We start from the raw sequence: 21,944 nt of genomic DNA on the forward strand, positions 1-21,944 counted from the left end.
CCAATCTTAGTTTACTGTTTGGTATACACTGCTTTAAGTTTCTTTACAAGAAGTCGGAAGATGTGAGTCAAGTTTCAAGTGTCTCAGAAAAAGATTGATCAGACTTCCAAGTGTTTTCTTTCCCTTAATTTGGTCATATGCTCGCTTACGTGTCATCTTCCTACTGCTCCCCGATATGCTCACTTTATAGGAGTCTCCGGCCAGAAGTTATTCTGTCACTTTCTCCAAACCAGTGCCCCCGATTGTCTGTCCCCAACCAGTGCCCCCTCTGCGACCGTCACATTCTGACCGGCACAAGAGACCCATTTCCGACGCCGGAATCTCCTTCGTCCGACCTCAAATCCGGCGCTGTGTTTCAACCAACAACAGTCCTGGATATCAGCTGCTTGGCAGAGAAGAGAGCCACTGTTCCATAGATTTGTTGCTCTCTGCAAAATGAAGCAAAATGTGGAAAAGAACTGAGTTCCGACAATGAAAAACGTTAAAAATGTTAACAGAGTATGCCCGCAAGTCAGCACAAAAATTAGTCGGATGCACGAAAACTTCAGTTGCATGGGCTGAAGCTAGAATTCAAGAAGTTGAAGAACATATAGTCAATAGAATGCACCTGCACTAGCCAGCGCTAACTATAAACAATATAATTGTCCACAGATTCCACACCCATCAATTAATTGTGAGTACACCTCTTTTGGCTTATTATGCTGCTTCTGTAAATAGTTCTAAGTTTTAGGTGTGGTGGAAAATTGGAAATGGGGGCAATCAATCGGGGCACTGGTTTTGGCTTATAAATGTACTTCACAGCAAAGAAGTTGAACTCCAGCTGCTTTTCAGCGATCCAGGCATGAACTAAGGCATTTTTGCAGCTCATTTAAATATTCAGAGATTTGACATTCAATGGAAAAGTCGAAACACAGCACCTGATTTGAGATCGGACGAAGGAGATACCGGCGCCGGAAATGGGTCTCTTGTGACGGTCGCAGAGGGGCCACTGGTGTAGGAAAAATGAAATGGGTGCAGAGATGAAAATGAAAGGGCATGGTCATGACTCATGGGCACAGATGAAATGGTCAAACGCGGGAAGCAAATGAAAAAAAAGGGGAAAGAAATGGCAAGTGGCGTTCAAACGGGACTCAAAAATGGTGTATAAGAACGGTGGCTGTATCATTTTCTTAAAAACAAACGAGGTCACGTCATACACTATTAAATGTTTATTTAATGTTACACTAAATATTTGTACAGATAGCAATAAATACTGAGTCTTTCTTTCTTCAACTTGAGAAATATTTTTGTAAGAGAGAGAAATTGTTAGGCAAATGAGTTTGAAATGAATAGCCAAATTGTTTTACAGAAGGTGGGGGTGAAATCACTGCACAGATTCCATATTTAATATAACAAGCAATTAACTAATATTCTGTTTTGAAGCAAAGTATATAGAAAATGGACTCACATGTAGTTTTATATCTGATGCTCACCCTTTGTTGTGTTTTCCTTGATGATATCATTAATCAGTGTCTGAGCAAAGTATATAGAAAATGATCTTTGCTTCACCCACGAGTTTCAATCAAACTTGGTGTGGCTAATGCATGCTTGATCAAATAAATTGTGACCTTTTTGTAAAGCTAAAACAAGCAGACATCAGGCTCACTCCATCCTTCCATCTGTTCATATTACAAGAACTGTGATTTTACTGTACTCAATACTTGAATTTGCTTTCAAGTAAACAAGTTTAGCTTTACTTCAAACAAGCCTTATGCTTTCTGTCGGAGTTTTGGATTTTGCTTTTCGAAGCCTGCTTCATTTTCATCTCTGTTCATTATATTTTTTTATATTACTTCTCTTTACCAAACTCCCCAAGTCATCTTGGATTCCAATCAATTCTCTGGTTTTTTTTTAACGAGTTTTTGGAGATGAATAGATTCTTGGGTTCCCTGTGCTCTGAAGTGGGTCAATAAATATGTAGTGATGCCAATGCCAGATGATGCAATTCTTGCCCCATTGGTATTGCCATTCAAGAAGCCTGATATCTCTTCCACTTCCAGTATTCTTTGGAACCACCTGCAAGCCCCCAGCAAAGGTATTGTGCCTCTAAATCCATTTCTTTTACTTATCTTGTTTGCATACTTTGTCTATCACTTACACTGTTGGTTTTCCCTCAAATTATGAATCATTAAGGCCAAAACACCTTAGTTCTTTGATAAATGTCAATGCAACTCTCTATTATAAATGTCAGATGCCATTCATTCTTTTTAATTTGTTTACTTTTTTACTTTTCCTTGCATTTAAGTACGTATGATATTTATGCTTCTTTTATTATCTGATTAGGAAAAAGAGAAGGATATTGAGTTGATAGCATACAAGAATTACCAAAACTTCAATAATAGGAGCTTCCAAGTTACTTCTGTACACCAAATTGATTTGAAACTTGACCCATTATCAAGTATTTTTGAGATTTTTCATTTGGCAAGTTCTACAGATACATATCTGCACTAAAAGATGGACAACAGGCGACAGTCACAAACCAGGGACCATGTTTCTGTTGATGTCAAAGAGGATGCTCTTGTATCTTCTATCAAAGACAAGATGGAAACTGCAATTACTTCTATTAGCATCTCCAGAGTCCCCGATGATCTTCGTAAGGGAAATGAGAATATGTATATTCCTGATAAAGTTTCCATTGGCCCTTTGCACCATGGAAACACTCTAAAATCCATGGATGACAACAAGTGGCGATATATGTATGCACTCCTCAATCGAAAGCCAAATCTCGAGGCAAGCTTAGATAGATGTGTGGAATTACTCAGAGGATTGGAGCACAGAGCACGGTTATCTTATAAAGATGGAGTCAACCTCCCAACCGATGATTTCGTGCAGATGATGTTAGTTGATGGCTGTTTCATCATAGAGCTATTCTTAAAGTATACCTTAAAGAATCTAAGACACAGGAATGATCCTATATTTAGCACACATGGAATGCTCTCTGACCTGAGGTGCAACTTGATGTTACTTGAAAACCAGATTCCCTATTTCATTCTCCAAAGGTTATTTCAAATTGTACCAATTCCAAGAAATTGTGGCCTGTCCCTCAATGAGCTCGCCTTCCGATTCTTCAAAAGAATGATCCCCGGAGATCTGCAACTGAAAGTTCTTCAGGAGAGATTTAACTATGAAGGGTATCATTTACTTGACTTGATCCACCACTGTTTCCTTCCAACATATCCAAGAGTTCAACCAAAAGAAGGTGGAACCCAGCAGCAGGGCTTGGATTGTGCAACAAAACTCAAAAAAGCAAGAATTAGGTTCAAGAAGGCTCATGGCAAAAGCTTGTTAGACATCAAGTTTGTTAATGGAGTCCTTGAATTGCCTTCGTTAAAATTCAATAAAGATACAGAGATCCTTTTCCGGAACCTCATTGCTCTTGAGCAGAGTCACTGTGATAGCACACAGCACAGCTTCACATCTTATGCCTTTCTGATGGCTAGCCTTGTATGCTCTGAGAAAGATTTGAAGTTGCTTGGCAAACAACAGATTCTCATCTATGAAAAGGACAAACGGAAAGAGGCTTCTGAACTATTCAGGAAACTCTGCGTGGCTGCGAAACCAATGGACTCCTATTATAGGGGGCTTTTTGAACATGTGAATGAGTACAGAAGAACCCATTGGCTTGGATTTTGGCAGCGATTGAAGCACAGTCGTGCAAAATCTCCTGTTTCACTTGTGGTGTTCGTCTTGGCCATTATGCTTATTGTTCTCACCTTTGTTGGAGCATTTTTTTCTGTACTCACATTCTGTCTCCACCATATATAGGGAAGATGAGGATCTTATCCTCAAACAAAGTGAGAAAATAAAAACATGATTATCTTCGGTATCCATCAAATGTAGCAAAGATGATTAAACACTGCATTCTACTGTAGCGAGGACTTTTCTTTTTTTGCTGCACAAATATGCTGAATCTCCCAGATCTTGACCACACTTGCACCTTCTTCCCCTACTTCAACTTAACTCATGTCAGTTGTCCATAAGCTTGAATTAAATTTAATTATTTTAATTATATTTATATACTATAAAGTCAGGATTTGAATTCAGAACATTGTTCTGATACCATGTCAAATCACTGTTTATCCCAAAGTAAAGCTAGTAAAAGACCAAGACCACCCTCTCTTCTTTTGTTAAGAAAAGAAAAATTACTTGAATTCATAGTAAATGAAGTAGCTCACAAACTAGAGAAGATTTCATACCAATCCAACCTAATGTACTTCTTCCACTCCACCAGAAAGAAGTTGTTGCCATTGCACCTCTAATGAATCTCTGTTGATTATTTCTTATTAAACTCCTTCCAGTTAAATCTTGATTAATTTGTTAAAGAAGTCTAGTGATCTCATTTGTTCAATAGCCATGTTCATATGAATTGACTTTGTTTATGTATATTACTTTGAGTAGAATACTACATAGATTACGTTGATGTATATTATTTTGACTAGAATGCTTCCTTATTTCATTTGGTCACTTTCTCTATAAATAGGCCCTCTCATTGTACATAATACTCATTAAAAATAATAGAAATCTCTTTAAAATTCTATTTTTACTCATTTTTATCATAGTATCATAGACCCAGATTTTCTGTAGACTCTTTGCATAATTTTTTTGACATTTTTCTCTGGCAAGCTTGTCCCCACTTGGTGCTCTCTAACCTTCATCGTTGCTCATTCTGAAACCAAATTTCATAATTAAGTTTGCAAAGTATAAATCATCTGATATGTGAAAGAACTGATCTCATCCGCCGTCACATGCACCGCCATGGCCCACCACAACATTTGGCCCTTAACACCATGGTCAACCACCAAGATTTGTTTTTTCAAATTTTTTAACAACATATCCTGCTAGAATCGTCGTTGAAGAGTTCATTGAGACTAAAATCAACACCAGATGATACTACAGGTGCCCCCATGCGCCAAACAAAGATTTTGCCCGCCATCCACGAGACGACACAATGTTCCATGCACGACAAACATAAACACACGCCACATGTCACCATCTTAGAGCACCACGCCAGCCCTAGTGCCACAACACCAGAGATGCATTAGCCATTAACCGTTAAATTTGATCGTTGACTTTGACCGTTGATAAGGTGCTTCCTACTCGATTTTTCGATTTGTTTTTGCATTAGACTACTCCCAATAGCTCTAAGTTATTCTAATTTGGACAATATTGTTTGTCTGATTGATCCTTTTTTGAATGGGCCCAACTACAATATGTGGGCCAACATATGGAGGTTTCTCTATGAGGACGTCAATTATTGGGTTATGTGTCTAGAAAACTCTCTCCACCTAAGTCTAAAAATGGTGAGACGAAGATGATTTTGCTTCACATCTTGAAGATTGAGGTAATATACATTGTAAGATAGTTAGCTGGTTTATCAACACTTCAATTCCTTATATTCATAGTTTGCTTCCAAAGCTTGGGAATGCAAAAGCTGTTTGGCAATTTCTAGTACGTTAATACAACTACACTCATGATGCATCCTTAGAGTTCCAACTTGAGACTAAATTTTATCAAATGCGTCAAGAATCAGATTAGCCTCTTCCTTGGAGTTCCATCTCACCCTTATACTCTCACTGTAGCTAATGTTGAGGTACTAATTCATCTGGTTTTATCTCAATCCTCTACTGCACTGTCTGTCACCTCAGGTAAGTCTTTGTGGTTCATCAGTTTTGCATGTTGTAACCATATGACATTTGACACTACCTTGTTTTCCCACAAAACTATCATTTCTTCTAATCCTGTCATTTGTATTGCTAATGGTTCTTACATGCCTGTCACTCACATTGGATCTATCTCATCCTCTCCCTTATTAGTTGATGATGCATACTTAGTTCCAAAACTATCCCTAAATCTTCTTTCCGCCAGTTAGCTTTGTGAATTAGGCCCGAGACTAATTTTTAACAACGATGGTATTGTTGTGCAGGATCATCAAATGGGCCAGCCTCTTGGGACAGACTGTAAAGTCGAATGTCTTTTCAAGCTTGTGTCTCTACAAATCCTACCTCACACACAGACTTTTCTTGTTGTTTCTGCTACTTCCTCTAGCTTATGGCATTCTCGTTTGGGTTATGCCTCCTTGACAAAGTGTTCAACTTTTAGCTTCTCAAGGTCATTTAGGGTCAGTTGATTTCAAGTATTTTGATTGTGTCTCTTGTCATCTTGGAAAACAAACAAATTTTTCATTTAACAATAGTGATTCGACTTATTTTGCACCTTTTGTTCTAATTCATTATGATATTTGGGGACCTACCTCCATCCCGACTGAGAAGAGGTTTCGTTATTTTGTTATTTTTGTAGATGATTATTCTCGTTATACTTGAATATATCTCTTGCAACAACGATCTGAACTTGCAAATATTTATCAAACAATTCACAAAATGATCCAAACTCAGTTTTCTTGTTCCATCAAAATATTTCGTTCAAAAAATTCCATGGAGTATAATGAAAAAAAAAATCTTTTTTTGACTATCTATCTCAACACGGGACAATCTCCTGACGCTCTTGTTCTTATACTTCTAAACAGAATGGATGTGCCGAAAGAAAACACAGGCACATCTTAGACATTGTATATACTCTTCTTGTCTCTACCTCTGTTCCTAAACGATTGTGGGGTGAAGCTGCTCTCACTGCTGTATACACTATCAATCGGGTTCCCTCACAAACGATTCACAACAAACACCTTTGAGCTTCTCTATGGTAAATCCTTGATTACTCTTTACTTCATGTTTTTAGGTGTGCATATTTTGTCGCTTTGTCTCTACATGAATGCATCAAACTTGAACCACATTATCAGTTATGTTGTTTTCTTGGTTATGACATTTCACAAAAGGATTATCGTTGTTATGATCCTATCACTAGACGTCTTCGTGCTTCTCGTTATGTGACATTTTTGGAACATAGAATATTTATCATACTTTCTTGCTTCCTTCTTCACACTCGTAGTATTCTTCTGTTTTCACTAATATTTCCATCGATTCAGTCCCTGATTTCATTGTAGAACCATCCAGCTCCTCAGACAAACTCTCTACGGTCCCTCTTGATACCCCTAATGAGATTTAGGATCCTCTAGTCGCACCACATGTCTTAAAGTCCTCCCAAGTACTTGAACCCCGTCACTTTAGTCGGGTAACAGCACCTCCTGTACATCTCCAAGGTTTTCACCATTTTTATAATTTTGTTGCTTTTTATGGATCTTGCACTTATTGTTAAGCTAGTTCATATTCTCTTTGGCAAAAAGCCATGTCAAATGAATTAAATGCCCTTACCAGAACTCATACTTGGGACCTAGTGGATTTGCCTCCTAGAAAATTTGTTGTTGGATGCAATGGGTATATGAAATTAAGACTCATGCAGATGGATTAGTGGAGCGATACAAGGCTTGCCTTGTTACCAAGGGTTTTGCCAAGAATATGATATTAACTATGAGGAGACCTTTGCATATGTTGCACAACTAACTTTTATTAGAATTTTGCTTGCATTTGAACTTTTAAGTTTTAACTTTAATAAAATCACTTATTGTCTGAAGTTTATTAATTGTTAAAACCACCGTGTTAGAGTCATTGAATACTTGACATGTGTGCATCATATGTAAGAAAAATATATATAGAAATATTATATAAAGCAAAAAAAAGCCGTTTAAATTTTTTAAGAAAAAAAATTATAAAATACAAATTTTAATTTTTATGAAAAATACATTTTGGAGCCGAACCGCCCACAATACATAGCCCCCACCAATTAAGGAGGGGTGGAGGGGTGCGGCGTAGGCACCGAAGTCTATCCCGCCCTTCTTAAGGCTATGGGGGTTGGGTGTTAGGAAAGATAAAGAAAAAAATTAAAACAAAAAGTGAAATCAATCATACACAACATAAGAGTTACGTGGTTCGATAACGTGTCTATGTTACAACGAATGTTATTTCTGTTGATAGTCAAAGATACAGAGCAATGACCGTCTAAAAGAATAGGAAAATGCTAGCCCTACCGCTCTTCCTTCCCACTTGAGCGTCCCGCTTGATGTGGCATCCAGGTGGCATGATTTAATAGATTAAAAAATTCTAGCATTTCATCTTCTTCAAGCCACCCTTCAGTCTTGAAAACCCTCTCCCCCCTCCCTACATTTTGATCTGGTCAAGCCATCTCCTCCCTCCCGAAAACGCTCTCCCCTCTCCCTACATTTCGTGTTCTTCAAGCCATGCAAATCTCTCACCTGAAATCGAAGCTCACCACTAGCCTGTCACCATCGAAGCCCCTCACCTACCCCCATGGTAATCAATTCCTGGTTTCTTCTACTAAATAAGTTTCTCTACATTTGAAAAATAAATAAATGGACATATGCCGATTAGATCCATCCCTGTTTTTCCAATCCATCCCTATTTTTCTCCACTTTCAACACATCCAAACAAACCATGCAAAATTAAAAAATAACAGAGGTAGTTTAGTTTCAAGAAGAAGGAAAGAAATCCACCTCTCGAATTGGAGGTCGGACGGAGTATAGTTGCAACAAAGAATGCTGGAAATGGGTCTCTTGTGCCTTGCGGATTGGTACCGGTGCCGGACAAGATTTGTCAGGGAGGGGTTTGGGGTTATTTTTTTTTTACAAGGAAGAAGTAAATGAAAGTTTAGAAAGAAGGAAGAAGAAGAAGGTAGCGTGGCATTCCACGTCAAATGGTAACTGAAAGCAAGAAGGAAGAGCGGTTGCTGTAGTAGCGCCCAAAAGAATAATACAATATTTAGTAAATCTTAATCAATGTGTATTAGATCGAGTCAAATTAAGAATGAAAAATGATTAAAAATTTTCTTAGGGTCTTTGCCACTAGACCACCACAAAGACTTATCCATGAGCTCTCCACCGACCTTGTATATTTTTACAATTCATTTCAACTCATCTTATCTTATAATTATAATTTTTTTAAATTTACACAAAGAATAAAATAAATAATTGAATTTTTTCAAATTTTAAAATAAAAATAATATTAAAAAATATATTTTAATAATATTTTATTTAATTTTTAATTTTTTTTTATTTGTAAAAATAAACGAGCCGTAACAAATTTTTGTGGGAATTCTCGTCATCATCAGGCTTGCTACAAACAGAAACAAGATCTACAATATTGGATAGGCAGTAGGTTGGGGTCTACGTAGGGAACCATATGTCGTAATGTGTTCATATCTTATTGCATTGGGGTTATATTTATCCTTCTATAAACTATACATAATATTTATTTTTATTATTTTATTTTATTTTTTAAAATTAATTGAGTTCTTTTACTCATTATCTTTATACTATATATTTGATAAGAAAAAAATAAAAATAAAAAAATCATGTATAATATGTAATGTGATGATAATAAATGGAAAATTTTTTTTTTAAATTGAATGCTCTTCAGCCCGTTCGATTCTTGGTCAGATAATTAATAGTTTGTATTTACATCCTATCGCATTGAATATTTTTTGGGCCATTGTCATAATTAATAGTTTGTATTTACTCTTGGTCGAGATTTTGGACACCCCATGTCAAAGATCTTAGCCTCAGTACATTTGGTCACCGTATATGTTCCTACTGACACTTGTCTTTTTTGTTTTTGTTTTTGTTTTGTTTTTATTTTTGTTTTGGTTTTTTTATTTTTTATGAGAATTAGATTTTATTCATTCATAAAAGCAAAGTTACAGTTGTGACATGATACGTATAAGAAAAATTTCGAAAGTCAACTACTCACGGTTGAGGCTCTATCAGTATATAAATTTATTTGTAATTGATATAGTCTTCACTTTTATAATTCTCTACAAACAAACCGTCAAGAGACCACACTCTATCTAAAGTAGAGATTTCAAACCTCACTCTCCAGAGAAGGAGATGACTTTTACTCTATGAACAAAATGTCTAAGAGATTATTTCTTTTTATATATTTACTTAAACAAAAAAAAATAACAATAATCTTAAAGATAAATATAAAAATGGCAAATTACAATTGTGACACTTGCCTTGTGCAGGCAAAAAGTTGATAAGATGATTGCCATGATTTCGATCATCATCATACAAAGCTTTCCTTTTTTAGTTTCATTCTTTTGAATTTAAGGTTTGTTTGACACAAAATCAAATTATCTCGTTTCATTTTATATAATTATTATAAATTTTTTAATTTCTTACATAAAATATAATAAATAATTTAATTTTTTTAAATTTTAAAATATAACTAATATTAAAAAATAATATTATAATAATATTCTATTTAATTTTTAATAAAATATATTATCTCATTTACGTAATCAAACTAGATCGATACATGAATATGGACACATCTCTAAGGACACAGCACCCCTATAGCCATGATGAAGTTTCTAAGCACTCCAGCACTTCAAAATCTTGGAATGGATGATCATGGCTGTGTATATATCACTGTGCTCATGTTACAAACTTGGCAGATGGAGCAATTATTCAAAAGATAAGTAAAGGTTGAGTGGCTGTGGCTCATTTTTAAAGATCTTGCTGTCAATCTCCGTTGTCCTCCACCACTTAAAGCTGACAAGGATACTTCCTTCTTGCTGCGCTTTTTAGAAATCAACAGTAAATTAAGATGAATTAGAATAAAAATTAAAAATTAAATAAAATATTATTTTTTAATATTATTATTATTATTTTAAAATTTTAAAAAATTAAATTATTTATTATATTTAATATAAAAATTTAAAAAAATTATAATAATTAAATGAAATAAGCATACATTTTTACTATTCAAATCGCTTAACGAGTTTCTATTCAACTTGCATTGTGCTGGTGGGTCCGTTGAATTATAATCTTTTTGAAAACTTCATCTGAACCAACCTTTGAACATATATGCACTGTCCGATCCCCATCCGTTTCTAGATCAAAAGATCAACGGCTGGAAAAAGATTAAACCATTCTCTTGAATGTTATCAGACCGCGTGCAAGGAAAACCAAGTGGCCCATATTCCTCTTTTAACTTTCGGACAAGCACTCAGTCGACCAAAACGCGCAGAGAAAGAGAGATCAGATGGAGTGTGATCGGAGAGTTGGGGTGGCGGTAGACTTCTCGGAGTGCAGCAAGAAAGCGCTGAAATGGGCGGTGGAAAACGTGGTACGGGACGGGGATCACCTTATACTAGTTACTGTACGCCCCGAAGGGAACTACGAGGAGGGCGAGATACAGCTCTGGGAAGCCACCGGCTCCCGTAATTATCTTCTTTCTGTTTCTATATCGGTTCTTTCTGATCTCTGTTTGTTTCCTGAGAAATTCCCTCTCTCGATCTCGATCTCGATCTCTCTACCATTACTGAGTGGATTATCTAATCTATTAAAGTCAAGAATCCTTTTCCATTCCTTTTGTTGTTGCTCATGGACGTATGTTTGTTTGTTTTCTTCTTTACAGCTTTAATCCCTCTAAGTGATTTATCTGATCCTATCATTATGAAGAAGTATGGAGTGAAGCCTGACCCTGAGACCCTGGACATTGTAAACACTGCTGCTATGCAAAAAAAGGTACATACATATCATCTTCAGATCTCCGAGATCTTGGTGCTTATCATTATCAACCACAATAATAACCTTGTGAGGTGGGAGCAGATTATGGTGATCATGAAGATCTACTGGGGAGATGCTCGCGAGAAGATATGTGAAGCAATCGATAAGATTCCTCTGAGCTGCCTTGTTATAGGAAACAGAGGTCTGGGCAAGCTTAAGAGGTAAATTTAAACTCCATTCTTGGTTTTAGTTCAAATTGGATTCTAGCTTTCCGGAATCATCTGTGGTTATTTTTTTTTTTTTTGGGATTTGCTTTTGAATTTTTGCAGGGCTATATTAGGCAGTGTGAGCAACTATGTGGTGAATAATGGTTCATGTCCTGTTACAGTAGTGAAGCAGGTGGAGCTTGAACACTAGTTTCTGTTACCAGCTAGCTTAGCCTGTGCGCGCGCGCGCTATTCTCTTTGTCCATGATGGGTTGCTTTTTCCCTGTGGCTCAAGGCAAATAAACCATTCTCCAATATCTTGTATTGCTTTTGTTGGTGTTGGTAACACAATCAAAGCAAGTTTTGCTTTGAAATTAAATAATCAAACAAACTATGGCTATGCTTTAGAAACAGTTGGATTTATGCACAATTAGTGTAACAAGTTGCTAGCTTTAGTATTACCAATTGGAAAGGTAGAATCTTTGAACTTTCAGACCAATTGCATCTTTTTCTTTAATTCATTTTTTTGAGACAAATTCCTTTAGTTTTATGTCCTTTTTGGGGTTGGCAACTTTTATTTGTTAAAGCCTCTTTTGTTTTCACAGATGAAATGAGATGAGTTAAAATTAAAATTAAAAATTAAATAAAATATTGTTAGAATATATTTTTTAATATTATTTCTATTTTAAAATTTAAAAAAATTAAATTATTTATTTTATTTTGTGTGAAAATTTAAAAAAATTAGAATAATTATATGAGATAAAATAAAATGAGTTGATAAGAGTTATGAAAACAAATGAAACTTTATTTGCAGCTATGAGTCTAATTCAATTAAACAACCATTTCTCGTTTCCTTTTTTGGGTAAAAGGATAACGACATGATCCCCGTTAAACTCATTTTATTAATTGAATTGTATCACTTCATTAAATATAATCTCAATTTCTGGAAACTTGCCTATCCTATATTTGACATAGGGTTGTAAGATCCTCATTTTCTAGATAAAAGTGAATGGCCATTAGGAAAAAAATTTATGGATTACAAGGATTTAGCATAAGGATTTGCTGTTGGTACTTGATGTAAGATTACATTTTTGTGTCCTCTATGCTATTCGGGAAAATTACTGTTTAGGTTTTTGACCTTTTTAGATTGTTACTTGTGGTTTAAAAATCATAGGACTGATTTTGTTATATAAAATTAAAGTATCATATTTTATTTCATCTCATATAATTATTATAATTTTTTTAAAATTTTCATAATAAATAATTTAATTTTTTTAAATCTCATAACAAAAATAATATTATAATATTATTTTATTTAATTTTTAACAAAATATTTCATCTCATAAAACAAGGCAAACTCGTCATTAAATTAGGTTTTTATTTCAAAAAAAAAAATCCATTCGTTATAACTCGATCTTTATTAATTTAGCAAGGGAAATGTTGACGTGACGCAGTACTTGTGAAATGCAATATGTTCAACTACGGAAGGACACATATAATGTAAAAAAGTGTTAATTTTTAAAAATAAAAAACTACGTACACAGTCTGTCAACTAGCAACATTAGCATAAAAAAAAAAAAAAAACATTAAAAATCACAATGAAATGAAAAAGAGAATACCTTCGCGCGGGTGGGCCTGTCCAACCTAAAAAAACAGCCGTATAATGACGCCCTCCACATATGTTATTTAGGAGAAATTTGTATTCGTAATCTGTCTCAATTCATTTCAATTCATTTTATTATTATTTATCAACTTTAACTCACAAATCTCACTACTATTTACAAGCCATCTCAACTCATCTTCAAATCCAAACGACACATTAATCTACCTCTCCTGTGCTTGCCAACAGCTGATCAAAAAATACGAAACTCCTAAATCTATTGTCATCTTTGTTTTCCACTAAAGAATCCTGATCTGTCCAGCTCTGAAATAGATTCAATACGACAACAGTGCATATCTCCCTTTTTTTAATGTAAGTGTGATCTCCTCTTAAACTTAAAACACTCGATCTCCCTCTCTCTCTCTCTCTGTGGTCTCTCTCTTTCTATCCAGCTATCCCTGTCTCTTTCTCAATGTCTTTCATCTTCCTGAAGAACAAATCTAGCAAGTCTGGTAAGGAGAAAAAATTTAATAGAAATGGCAAAAGAGGGAAGGATAAGTAGTAAAGTCATCGGAAAAGATGGTTTTATGCTGTTTGGTGCTCTCAGAAGAAGATTCTTTGCAATTAGAATCGGAAAGAGTGCCTGGATTTTTCACAGCCAACTACATGTTTTATGGTTTTGTATTTGGATCAAGACTGCTTAATCAGCTTGCCCTTGTAATTGAATTAAAATATGAACTTATTTGAGTGCCCAACAGTTATTTGTTAATGGAGTTTTGATACTTTGCTCATACTTCAATTTCTTAGAAGTCTCAGGAAATTGAAACCCAATTTTTTTAAAAGCCCAATCATTCCCTTAACTGAGCATTTTTGTGGTTAAATTCTATACATTTTTAGTTTTCCTCACCTACTTGATAAAATGACAGGCTGAGATAGAGGGATGTAGTTAAAGTGAAAATGTCAGGTTGAGACTTGCACTCAAACAAGCAGTAGACAATCCTGGACATAAAATACACTTACGACAATTTTTAAAAGAAGCTTAGGAGAAGAGGAATTCAAAAGAAAAGCCAACGGACTGGTGCTAGGCGTAGTCCGAGTTTGGTGCTTGGCAAAGATTGACTACCGACTGCAGATGGAGGCCTTGGACAAGAGCCATTTTCCCCGAGCAAAGAAGGTGAAAGGGGCTTTTCTTTTTTCATTTGTTTGCTATGGGTTTTAATCATGTGTGAGTTTGTGTAGTGTGTATTTTTCCAACTTTCTTGCATGTCTAACTGTTATTGGCAGTCTGTTTTTCTCTTATTATTAGTTGGGCTATTCCGAAGCGTTTCACATTAATGGAAAAAACATGCACAAACAAAACTTAAAAAAAAAACTCATAAAATGTTTCAATAAGTTTGGAAAGTGATATGAGAATTTTTTATTTTAGATGAAAGTTTAAAATATTATTTTTAAATATTATTATTGTCTTGAGATTTAAAAAAATTGAATTAAGATTTGAAAAATTTGAATTATTTATTATATTTTGTGTGGAAGTTTAAAAAAATTATAATGATAAGATGAGATGAGATGATATGAGAATTTTGTGTCTCATCTCATGCCTCCAAACAAATCAACCACTGCTATTTGCTAGCGGTGGTTGATCTCCATTTCCTGTTATTGCATTACTATTCATTTCCTGTTATTTCCATTATAAATCTTCTTAATTAGGCAATTGACTTAAGAAAGATTGACTAATAGAGCAATTAATTAAGTTCACAAAAAATGATGTATACTATATATACCAGCCACCAATCCAATTATTCCGTGCGATGGTAAAATTTACAAAGCCATCATGACCACCCATGACCGTTTATTTATAGCTAGCTGTACCGTGTAGGCATTTATCTGTAGATGGCCAAGAAGAACACCCAAACTCCGTGAAACCATGCCGACGCCCAGTCTTTTCTTTTGCCATCCTATTGTCCTGGGGATATTGTAACTAACGAACGAGCCAGTAATGCCACTCCCCATTTTTTTAAGGCTCTTTTTACCTTCCCATTTGTCCATTTTCTTCCCTTCTAATTTCTTCCAAACAAAACATTAATGGAGTCTCACAAAAATATTAAGGCAATACCAGCACTGCCCATGATCATCCTGATCTCATTCTTCTATCCCATCTTCTTCCACTCTGCACAAGCCATTTGCGTGCCTCGAAACAATACGTTCGGCAGCGCCTCTTCTCCGCTGTCGAGTAGTACTCCCAAAGCATATGATCCCCCGGTTAGCCATATTGCGGCCAACCCATCTTCTATCTCCGACCATTCCCCTGAGTCTGCGCCATCATCTTCTCCGCAGCCGAGTACTAGTCCAGATGCACATCCTCCGGTTAGTCATATCTCGGCTCCATCTCCCGCCTCATATCTTTCTCCCGAGTCTGCACCAACACCATCGCACTCCCCAGGGCCTCGCCTGTTTTCTCATCTGCCGTCAAAACCAACTCCAACACCAATTATAAGCCCCAACCCAGCCCCAACTCCCGATATTCCTGCAGCTCCGAAGTCATCTCAACCTTCAATAACCCCAGCTCCATTAATAAGCGAAGCCCCGTTCAACTCTCCTCTGAATCCCGCCATCAAAAAGATATGTGAAGCCACAGATTACCCTCTTGTTTGCCTCGCCTCTACAGCCCCATTTCTGACCGGCAAAGTCGATGTCATTTCTGTGCTTGAAGTTGCAGTGAAGGCTTGCTCCCTTCATGCAAAGATAGCACTAAGCATCGCTTCGAAAGTCCTTAAAACGGAACAGAGCATTTCTGCTTCGGTCAGCGACTGCATGGATATGTACGACGATGTTTTAGATAACATTGAGAGTGCAGTGGATGCCCTCTCAGCCCGTGACACTGGCACCTTCAATGCCATGCTTAGCGCGGTTTTGACAGACTATGGGACATGCGAGGATGGGTTCGCTGGAGAGAGATCTCCATTATCTGAGGTCGATGATAAGGGCACCAAGTTGGCTAGCAATTGCCTTGCCATTGCTTCTTTAATCAAGTGATCATCATCTACTTCCTTACCTATAATTGTCATGTACGCGCATCTCTCAATTATGACTGTCGGGAAATTAAGTTTGGTTGCGGGGATTGAGGATGCGTACGTGAGCTTTGGTTTGAATGAGAGGTCGTACGTATATCTTTTGTATCATCATTGTTTTATTACAACATCGAGCGTGCATGCAGTTCTTACGCCATTACCTACTTGTATCCAAGATATATAATATAATATTGCATTATTAATTGGGAAAAACATCCTTCTGGCTTCAGGTGGTACGCAGTCAAAGTGAAACACTTTTTCCATTTGAATCTGATCTCAATCCATTTCAACTTATCTAATTATAATAAATTTTTTAAATCTCTATAAAAACATTATAAACAATTCAACTTTTTTAAATACTAAAATAAAAATTATATTAAAAAATTATATTCTAACCCTCTTTTAACTTTATAATTTTTTTATTCAATTTTTTTTTTATTTCCCAAAATTCTATAAAAATCTTAACCAAAATTATTTCATTACTAATTACAGATTTCTCATCTCATTTTATATGTGTAACCAAACAAGATTAATGTGACGTTTAGATAGTGAGTTGAGATGGAAATTGAATAAAATATTATTAAAATATTATTTTTTAATATTATTATTATTTTAAGATTTGAAAAAGTTGAATTGTTTAGTATGTTTTGTTTGAAAGTTTGAAAAATTTATAATGATTAAATAATGATTAGATGAAAAAAATTAAAAATTAAAAATTTGAAATTAAAAATGTTTATATTTAAATTATGCTCGGATATCGAGATAAAATGAAAAGTCTGTGAAATCAAACCAAACCTAAAAGTGTGCTCTATAGCATAAAAATTGAGAGAACCTTGGTCTATTAATTTGAAAAAACGATCATTTCAAGTTCTTGTCAATAATTGAGGGACTTAAGTATGGAGAGATATATTATATATAAGACATATCAAGTGAGTCTTCCGGCTAGTATTTATTGCTTGTATATATAATAGAACAATGATATTTATATAATATATTTCACAATATATATCGTAAAATAAGAATATTTTTATAAAAAGATGTTATTTTTATAAAATATTTTACAAAAATATTTTTTATTTTAAAATATTATTGTGTAAAGTATTGTGAAAATTAATACATATTTATAATTTTTCTATATAATAACATCAATTAATATTGTAGGCTATACCTAATGTGTCTATATAAAGAAGATCCGATGAGTAGTCATTTGGCTTGTCCAGTTGAAACCATCGACCAGAGCCGGCCATTAGCTCGAATCTTTTTATAAGCATAAATACACTTGACGTGTCTATAGGGAATTAAGATTTTTTATACTTTGCACTCCAAATTATCAAAACTATTATATTGTATATAAAAATCCAACGTTTTGCACCTTTCGTTAAGAGATATCAAGGCTTCGTTTGATTATACGATAAGATGAAAGTTAAAAATTAAATAAAATATTATTAAAATATAATTTTTTAATATAATTTTTATTTTAAAATTTGAAAAAATTAAATAATTTATTATATTTTATATAAGAGTTAAAAAAAATTATAATAATTAAATAAAATAATATGAGATGATTTGATAATTTATTTTATTTTTCGTTTTAATAAAAAAAATTATATCGTACGCGATACACCGAATCCCTTGTAACAAAGCTCATAGATCAGTGCAACTCGAAAGTCGGAGAAAAATGGAGCAGATAAAAGGGTGTCGGCCAACATACAAGCAAATACCGAGAGCAGCCTCTAATGGCAAAATCCACTCTCACTCTCTCTTAACGACTTGGTCTTACACTAGACTTGAATAAAACCAAGAGTTTCTGGAATCCTCTTTCATTCTCCAACGCTGCCTTCTACTCCCTCCTCCTCTTCTTCACTTCTGGAGACTCTTTTCCTGGCCACCTAGGGTTGCTTCTCATGGTTCCCTGAGGTTTCCGCCTCTTAACGTAAGCGCTTTCCTTTCTTTTTATTTTCTGTTTTATATGAGAAATGCTATCTTTTAAGCACTGTTCTTTTCCAGGGAAATATTTTCCGGAAAATTTTTACGGCAAACTTTTTCTTCTTGGAACAATGAAGACCGGGAAAATAGCAATAAGAGAAGGAAAAAGAATGATTATTGATTTTCAAAAGTAGAGTTTACTGACATAAATGCAACATTGATTCTCGGATTGGTTGCTTTGAGAAAACAGAGGAAAAAAAACGAAGGAAACAAGTTGTGAACGCTTAATGTACTTTGCTAACTTCTGTCCAAGTGGTCGAGGCTTAAAAATTGGACATATAATTGTTTTTGAGGCTCCGCAGAAATAATCTAGCTTCAAAACGGTTTGTTCTCACAAAGATTTGTGCTCATTCTATTCATTGGTTTTTGAGGAGTTCTACATTGTAACCACCTTTCATTGATGATTATCTCTTAACTTACCGTTATTTTTTTTTTAATTTTCGCTTTTTGTCTTTAGATTTATATGCGTTTCTCTAGTCCATTTGTTGTTAGTTCATTTGATTTAGTCGAATGATTTTTAATATTTTATGTTTACTTCTTCTCGCTGTTCTATGTGAAAACTGAGACATGCACTCAAGTGATCGTGTAATTTAGTTACTCATTAGTAAGGGGACCGAAATAACATGTTAAACAAAATTAATTCTCACAAACAATGGGGCGTGTAACTAGTACTATTGCTGTTTTATCCTACTTGTGAATGCTTGATTGAGTATTTGTGATAGTTTCTGGTTTGTTTCCATATCCCGTAAGGATTAGTATCAGCTTAGTTCTCAGTCTGGAACTGATCATAGTTTAGTTTTTTCCATTCCTATTAGGCATAGCACCGTAAGATCTCCTGCTGTGTTGTTTTCAAGTTCTGCTGGTCTTCCTCCCCTCATTTTCTAAATTTTTAGCTGCTGTGGCAAACCGCCATAACGGTGTAGTTAATGGAAAGCTTTCGTGGATTTGACAATGCTGATGTTGGCTCTACTATGAGAAAGAAGAGGAGTAGTCGCAGACCCCACCCTGATTCACAGGCATTACTACAGAGACTTAATTTCTTTCCATCATCCGCACAACCTTTCTGCAATGGAAGACACAATGAAAACAAGAATTCTAGCAATATGATAGTTGTTTCCGATGGATTAGGGACTGGGAACAAGCTAAAAAAACTTAAGCTTAAGGTTGGCGGTGTTACTCACACAATTCACACCAAGTATGGCAGCGACTTTAGAGGTGATTCCCTGGCCACAAATTTTTCTCAGTATTTTGATGGCCTCAAGCATTATGACAAGCAGCTACTTCAGGTATGTTTTGTTGATCTCTGTCAATCATTGCAATTGTCATTGCCTATAAGGGACAATTTATCATGCCCTATGGTTCTATTCCAATGGGTATTGTATCGATTTGTTAATGTGATTTATATATTCAAATATAGCTGGCTTTTGAAACACTCCTTCCTATATGATCTCTTCCCTCCATTGTGCTGGACTTTTTTGTCCTGCATTATGGAATATTTAATTCTTATACTATTGTGATGCTTATTCTCTTTAGGGGATAATATTACGTGATAGCTTCTTACATTAGGCATAATAGCTTCTTAATATTATGGTTGATGCAGGATAATATTGATGGCAATCATGTTGGCAAGGGCAATGGCCTTAAATTCAAATGGAAGGGTTTTTCACAAAGTCGTCTTAATTACAGAAATGAATTTTCTTCGAGGGGGATGACCTCTGAGGGAAGTCCTTCTGCTATTTATGAGCCGGTTCGTAAGAGCAAGCGGGTTCCTAAAAGACGCGTCTTGGATCTAGCAATTGAGGAGAATGATGATGAAGATGAGGAACTCCGATATCTTGGGAGACTGAATGCTTCTCATATTTCTGAAGATTACAAAGATGAGAAGTGTAGTCAAATGGCCGATGCCATGTATGGTGATGATGTGGAGTACTATGGATCACCAGGATCAGGAATGGATGGTAGAAAGCAGTTAAGATCAGAGAAATCATACGAGGATAATGAATATAAGGAAGAAGAAAAAAGAGCAACCTTGGATGTTGAACTTGAATGTCCAGGAAAGAAGTTGAAAAGGGGATCTCCTGATTTACTTTTCGAAGGAAGAAATGTATCCACTCCCATTACACGAAATCGGGCACTTCAATCTGGAGAGGATGTTTTATCTGGATCTGGTGTATGTCATACCGACCTCTCAAATGGTGCTCCATCTAGAAGTGAGCACTCTAGTTTTTGTGCTATTGTTATACTTTTTCATTCCTGTGTACGTGTTTCTATGTAGTATCATTAATGAACTGAGTTTTTAATCATCACATCAATAAGGTTTTATCGAAAGTCTTCCGTTGAACCCCTTTTTTTTACTGGTATAATTCCATCATTGGTTGGTTGATGACAGGAAAAAAGGATAAACTTTCTGAGGTAGAACAGCAATGTAGAAGAGCTGAGGCTGCACAGAGACGGAAAATGCAATCAGAGAAAGCTGCTAGGGAAGCTGAGGTTTGCCCCATGCTCCCCGTCATATCATGCTTTTTTTTGTCTCTTGGCAATAAATGGTGGAAACGACCTCACTTTCTTTGTGTTTTAGGCTGAGGCAATCAGAAAAATACTTGGTCAAGATTCTGGAAGAAAGAAGAGGGAAGAGAAGATGAAGCAGCGGCAATGCCAATTAGCACAGGTAGGTGAAGAATTGCAGAACATCCTGCATGCTCTTCCTTTCCTTTTTCTTCTCCCCTCCATGTAATTTTTTTTTACTTAACATTTCAATTCAAGTATCAATCTTATGTCATGCAGGGAAAGGCTACGAACACCATCACACTTGCATCAAACACTGTCAGATGGGTCATTGGTCCTACTGGGACAATTGTTACATTTTCGGAAGATATCGGTCTACCAACTATATTTGCTCCTGTACCACGCAGGTACGAGTTTGCTGTATTGTTAGTATTATTATTTTTTATTTTCTCCCTCTGTTCTTTCTTCAAATGTATATGGTCACGTTTTCCTTATTGCACTTGACCTATGTCACGTAGATTATTTTGCGGTGTTTATTATTTAAATTTCAGTTATCCTCCCCCTCGAGAAAAATGTGCGGGTCCAAATTGCACGAATTCATACAAGTATCGGGATTCCAAGTCCAAGCTTCCCCTCTGCAGCCTCCATTGTTACAGGGCAATACACCAAAAGATGCATCCTCTAATTGCCTGCTGATGCTATGCCATCCGTTCTTCCCACATAATTTCTGTACATTGTTGTTTGTCTGGTGAAGGTTGGGATTAGGCAGGTAGGGCTGAATATTGTCACATGGACTAGCCTTACATCCCGGTCAAAACCCTTTCTTGAGAACTAAATTTTAGGGGAAGGTGAATGATATCAATACAAATGAAAACTAGCAGTTAAGATTTTGGATGCAATTATTTCAATGAAGTGTTCGTTTATTTTCTTTCTTTTTGTAATCACCTAACACTTTCCTTCATTGAGAGAATCGGGTTCCTTCTTTTTGTAAGGGTGATTTAAGTGAAATCGAGGGTGGCTGCAATTTCTAATATCAACTTGCCAAGGTACTCTCGTTAGAGCTT

At 35.5% G+C, this 21,944-nt stretch overlaps 4 protein-coding genes across 10 annotated transcripts; all 4 read left to right on the forward strand.

The window, feature by feature from the left end:
* Positions 1 to 1,218: 1,218 nt before the first annotated feature.
* On the forward strand, positions 1,219 to 3,969 carry LOC121245967 (UPF0481 protein At3g47200-like). Of its 3 annotated transcripts, none has more exons than XM_041143904.1 (2): positions 1,219 to 2,074; positions 2,323 to 3,969. In XM_041143904.1, the coding sequence occupies exon 2, from the start codon at positions 2,494 to 2,496 to the stop codon at positions 3,802 to 3,804; it is 1,311 nt and encodes a 436-aa protein (XP_040999838.1). In that variant the 5' UTR covers positions 1,219 to 2,074; positions 2,323 to 2,493; the 3' UTR covers positions 3,805 to 3,969. The 3 variants fall into 3 exon arrangements, with proteins under 3 accessions (XP_040999838.1, XP_040999836.1, XP_040999835.1); XM_041143902.1 differs by having other exon boundaries at positions 2,466 to 3,969; XM_041143901.1 differs by having other exon boundaries at positions 2,474 to 3,969.
* Positions 3,970 to 10,964: 6,995 nt separating this feature from the next.
* Positions 10,965 to 12,214, forward strand: LOC121245968 (universal stress protein PHOS32-like). Its single transcript, XM_041143905.1, has 4 exons — positions 10,965 to 11,226; positions 11,424 to 11,533; positions 11,618 to 11,736; positions 11,845 to 12,214. Exons 1-4 carry the CDS (start codon positions 11,049 to 11,051, stop codon positions 11,930 to 11,932), a joined length of 495 nt encoding a protein of 164 aa, XP_040999839.1. The 5' UTR covers positions 10,965 to 11,048; the 3' UTR covers positions 11,933 to 12,214.
* A 3,010-nt stretch (positions 12,215 to 15,224) lies between these two features.
* Positions 15,225 to 16,596, forward strand: LOC121245969 (pectinesterase inhibitor 10-like). Its single transcript, XM_041143906.1, has one exon. It carries the CDS (start codon positions 15,404 to 15,406, stop codon positions 16,352 to 16,354), a length of 951 nt encoding a protein of 316 aa, XP_040999840.1. The 5' UTR covers positions 15,225 to 15,403; the 3' UTR covers positions 16,355 to 16,596.
* Positions 16,597 to 18,035: 1,439 nt separating this feature from the next.
* LOC121245970 lies at positions 18,036 to 21,907 on the forward strand. Of its 5 annotated transcripts, XM_041143910.1 has the most exons (8): positions 18,037 to 18,322; positions 18,397 to 18,698; positions 19,269 to 19,661; positions 19,976 to 20,585; positions 20,765 to 20,865; positions 20,954 to 21,043; positions 21,160 to 21,287; positions 21,432 to 21,810. In XM_041143910.1, exons 3-8 carry the CDS (start codon positions 19,302 to 19,304, stop codon positions 21,574 to 21,576), a joined length of 1,434 nt encoding a protein of 477 aa, XP_040999844.1. In that variant the 5' UTR covers positions 18,037 to 18,322; positions 18,397 to 18,698; positions 19,269 to 19,301; the 3' UTR covers positions 21,577 to 21,810. The 5 variants fall into 5 exon arrangements, with proteins under 5 accessions (XP_040999845.1, XP_040999844.1, XP_040999843.1 ...); XM_041143911.1 differs by lacking the exons at positions 18,397 to 18,698; positions 21,432 to 21,810 and adding an exon at positions 21,873 to 21,907 and having other exon boundaries at positions 18,036 to 18,322; XM_041143909.1 differs by lacking the exon at positions 18,397 to 18,698 and having other exon boundaries at positions 19,191 to 19,661.
* Positions 21,908 to 21,944: the final 37 nt, after the last annotated feature.

The sequence above is a fragment of the Juglans microcarpa x Juglans regia genome, chromosome 1S (genome assembly GCF_004785595.1).
Source record: "Juglans microcarpa x Juglans regia isolate MS1-56 chromosome 1S, Jm3101_v1.0, whole genome shotgun sequence".
Taxonomy (NCBI): domain Eukaryota; kingdom Viridiplantae; phylum Streptophyta; class Magnoliopsida; order Fagales; family Juglandaceae; genus Juglans; species Juglans microcarpa x Juglans regia.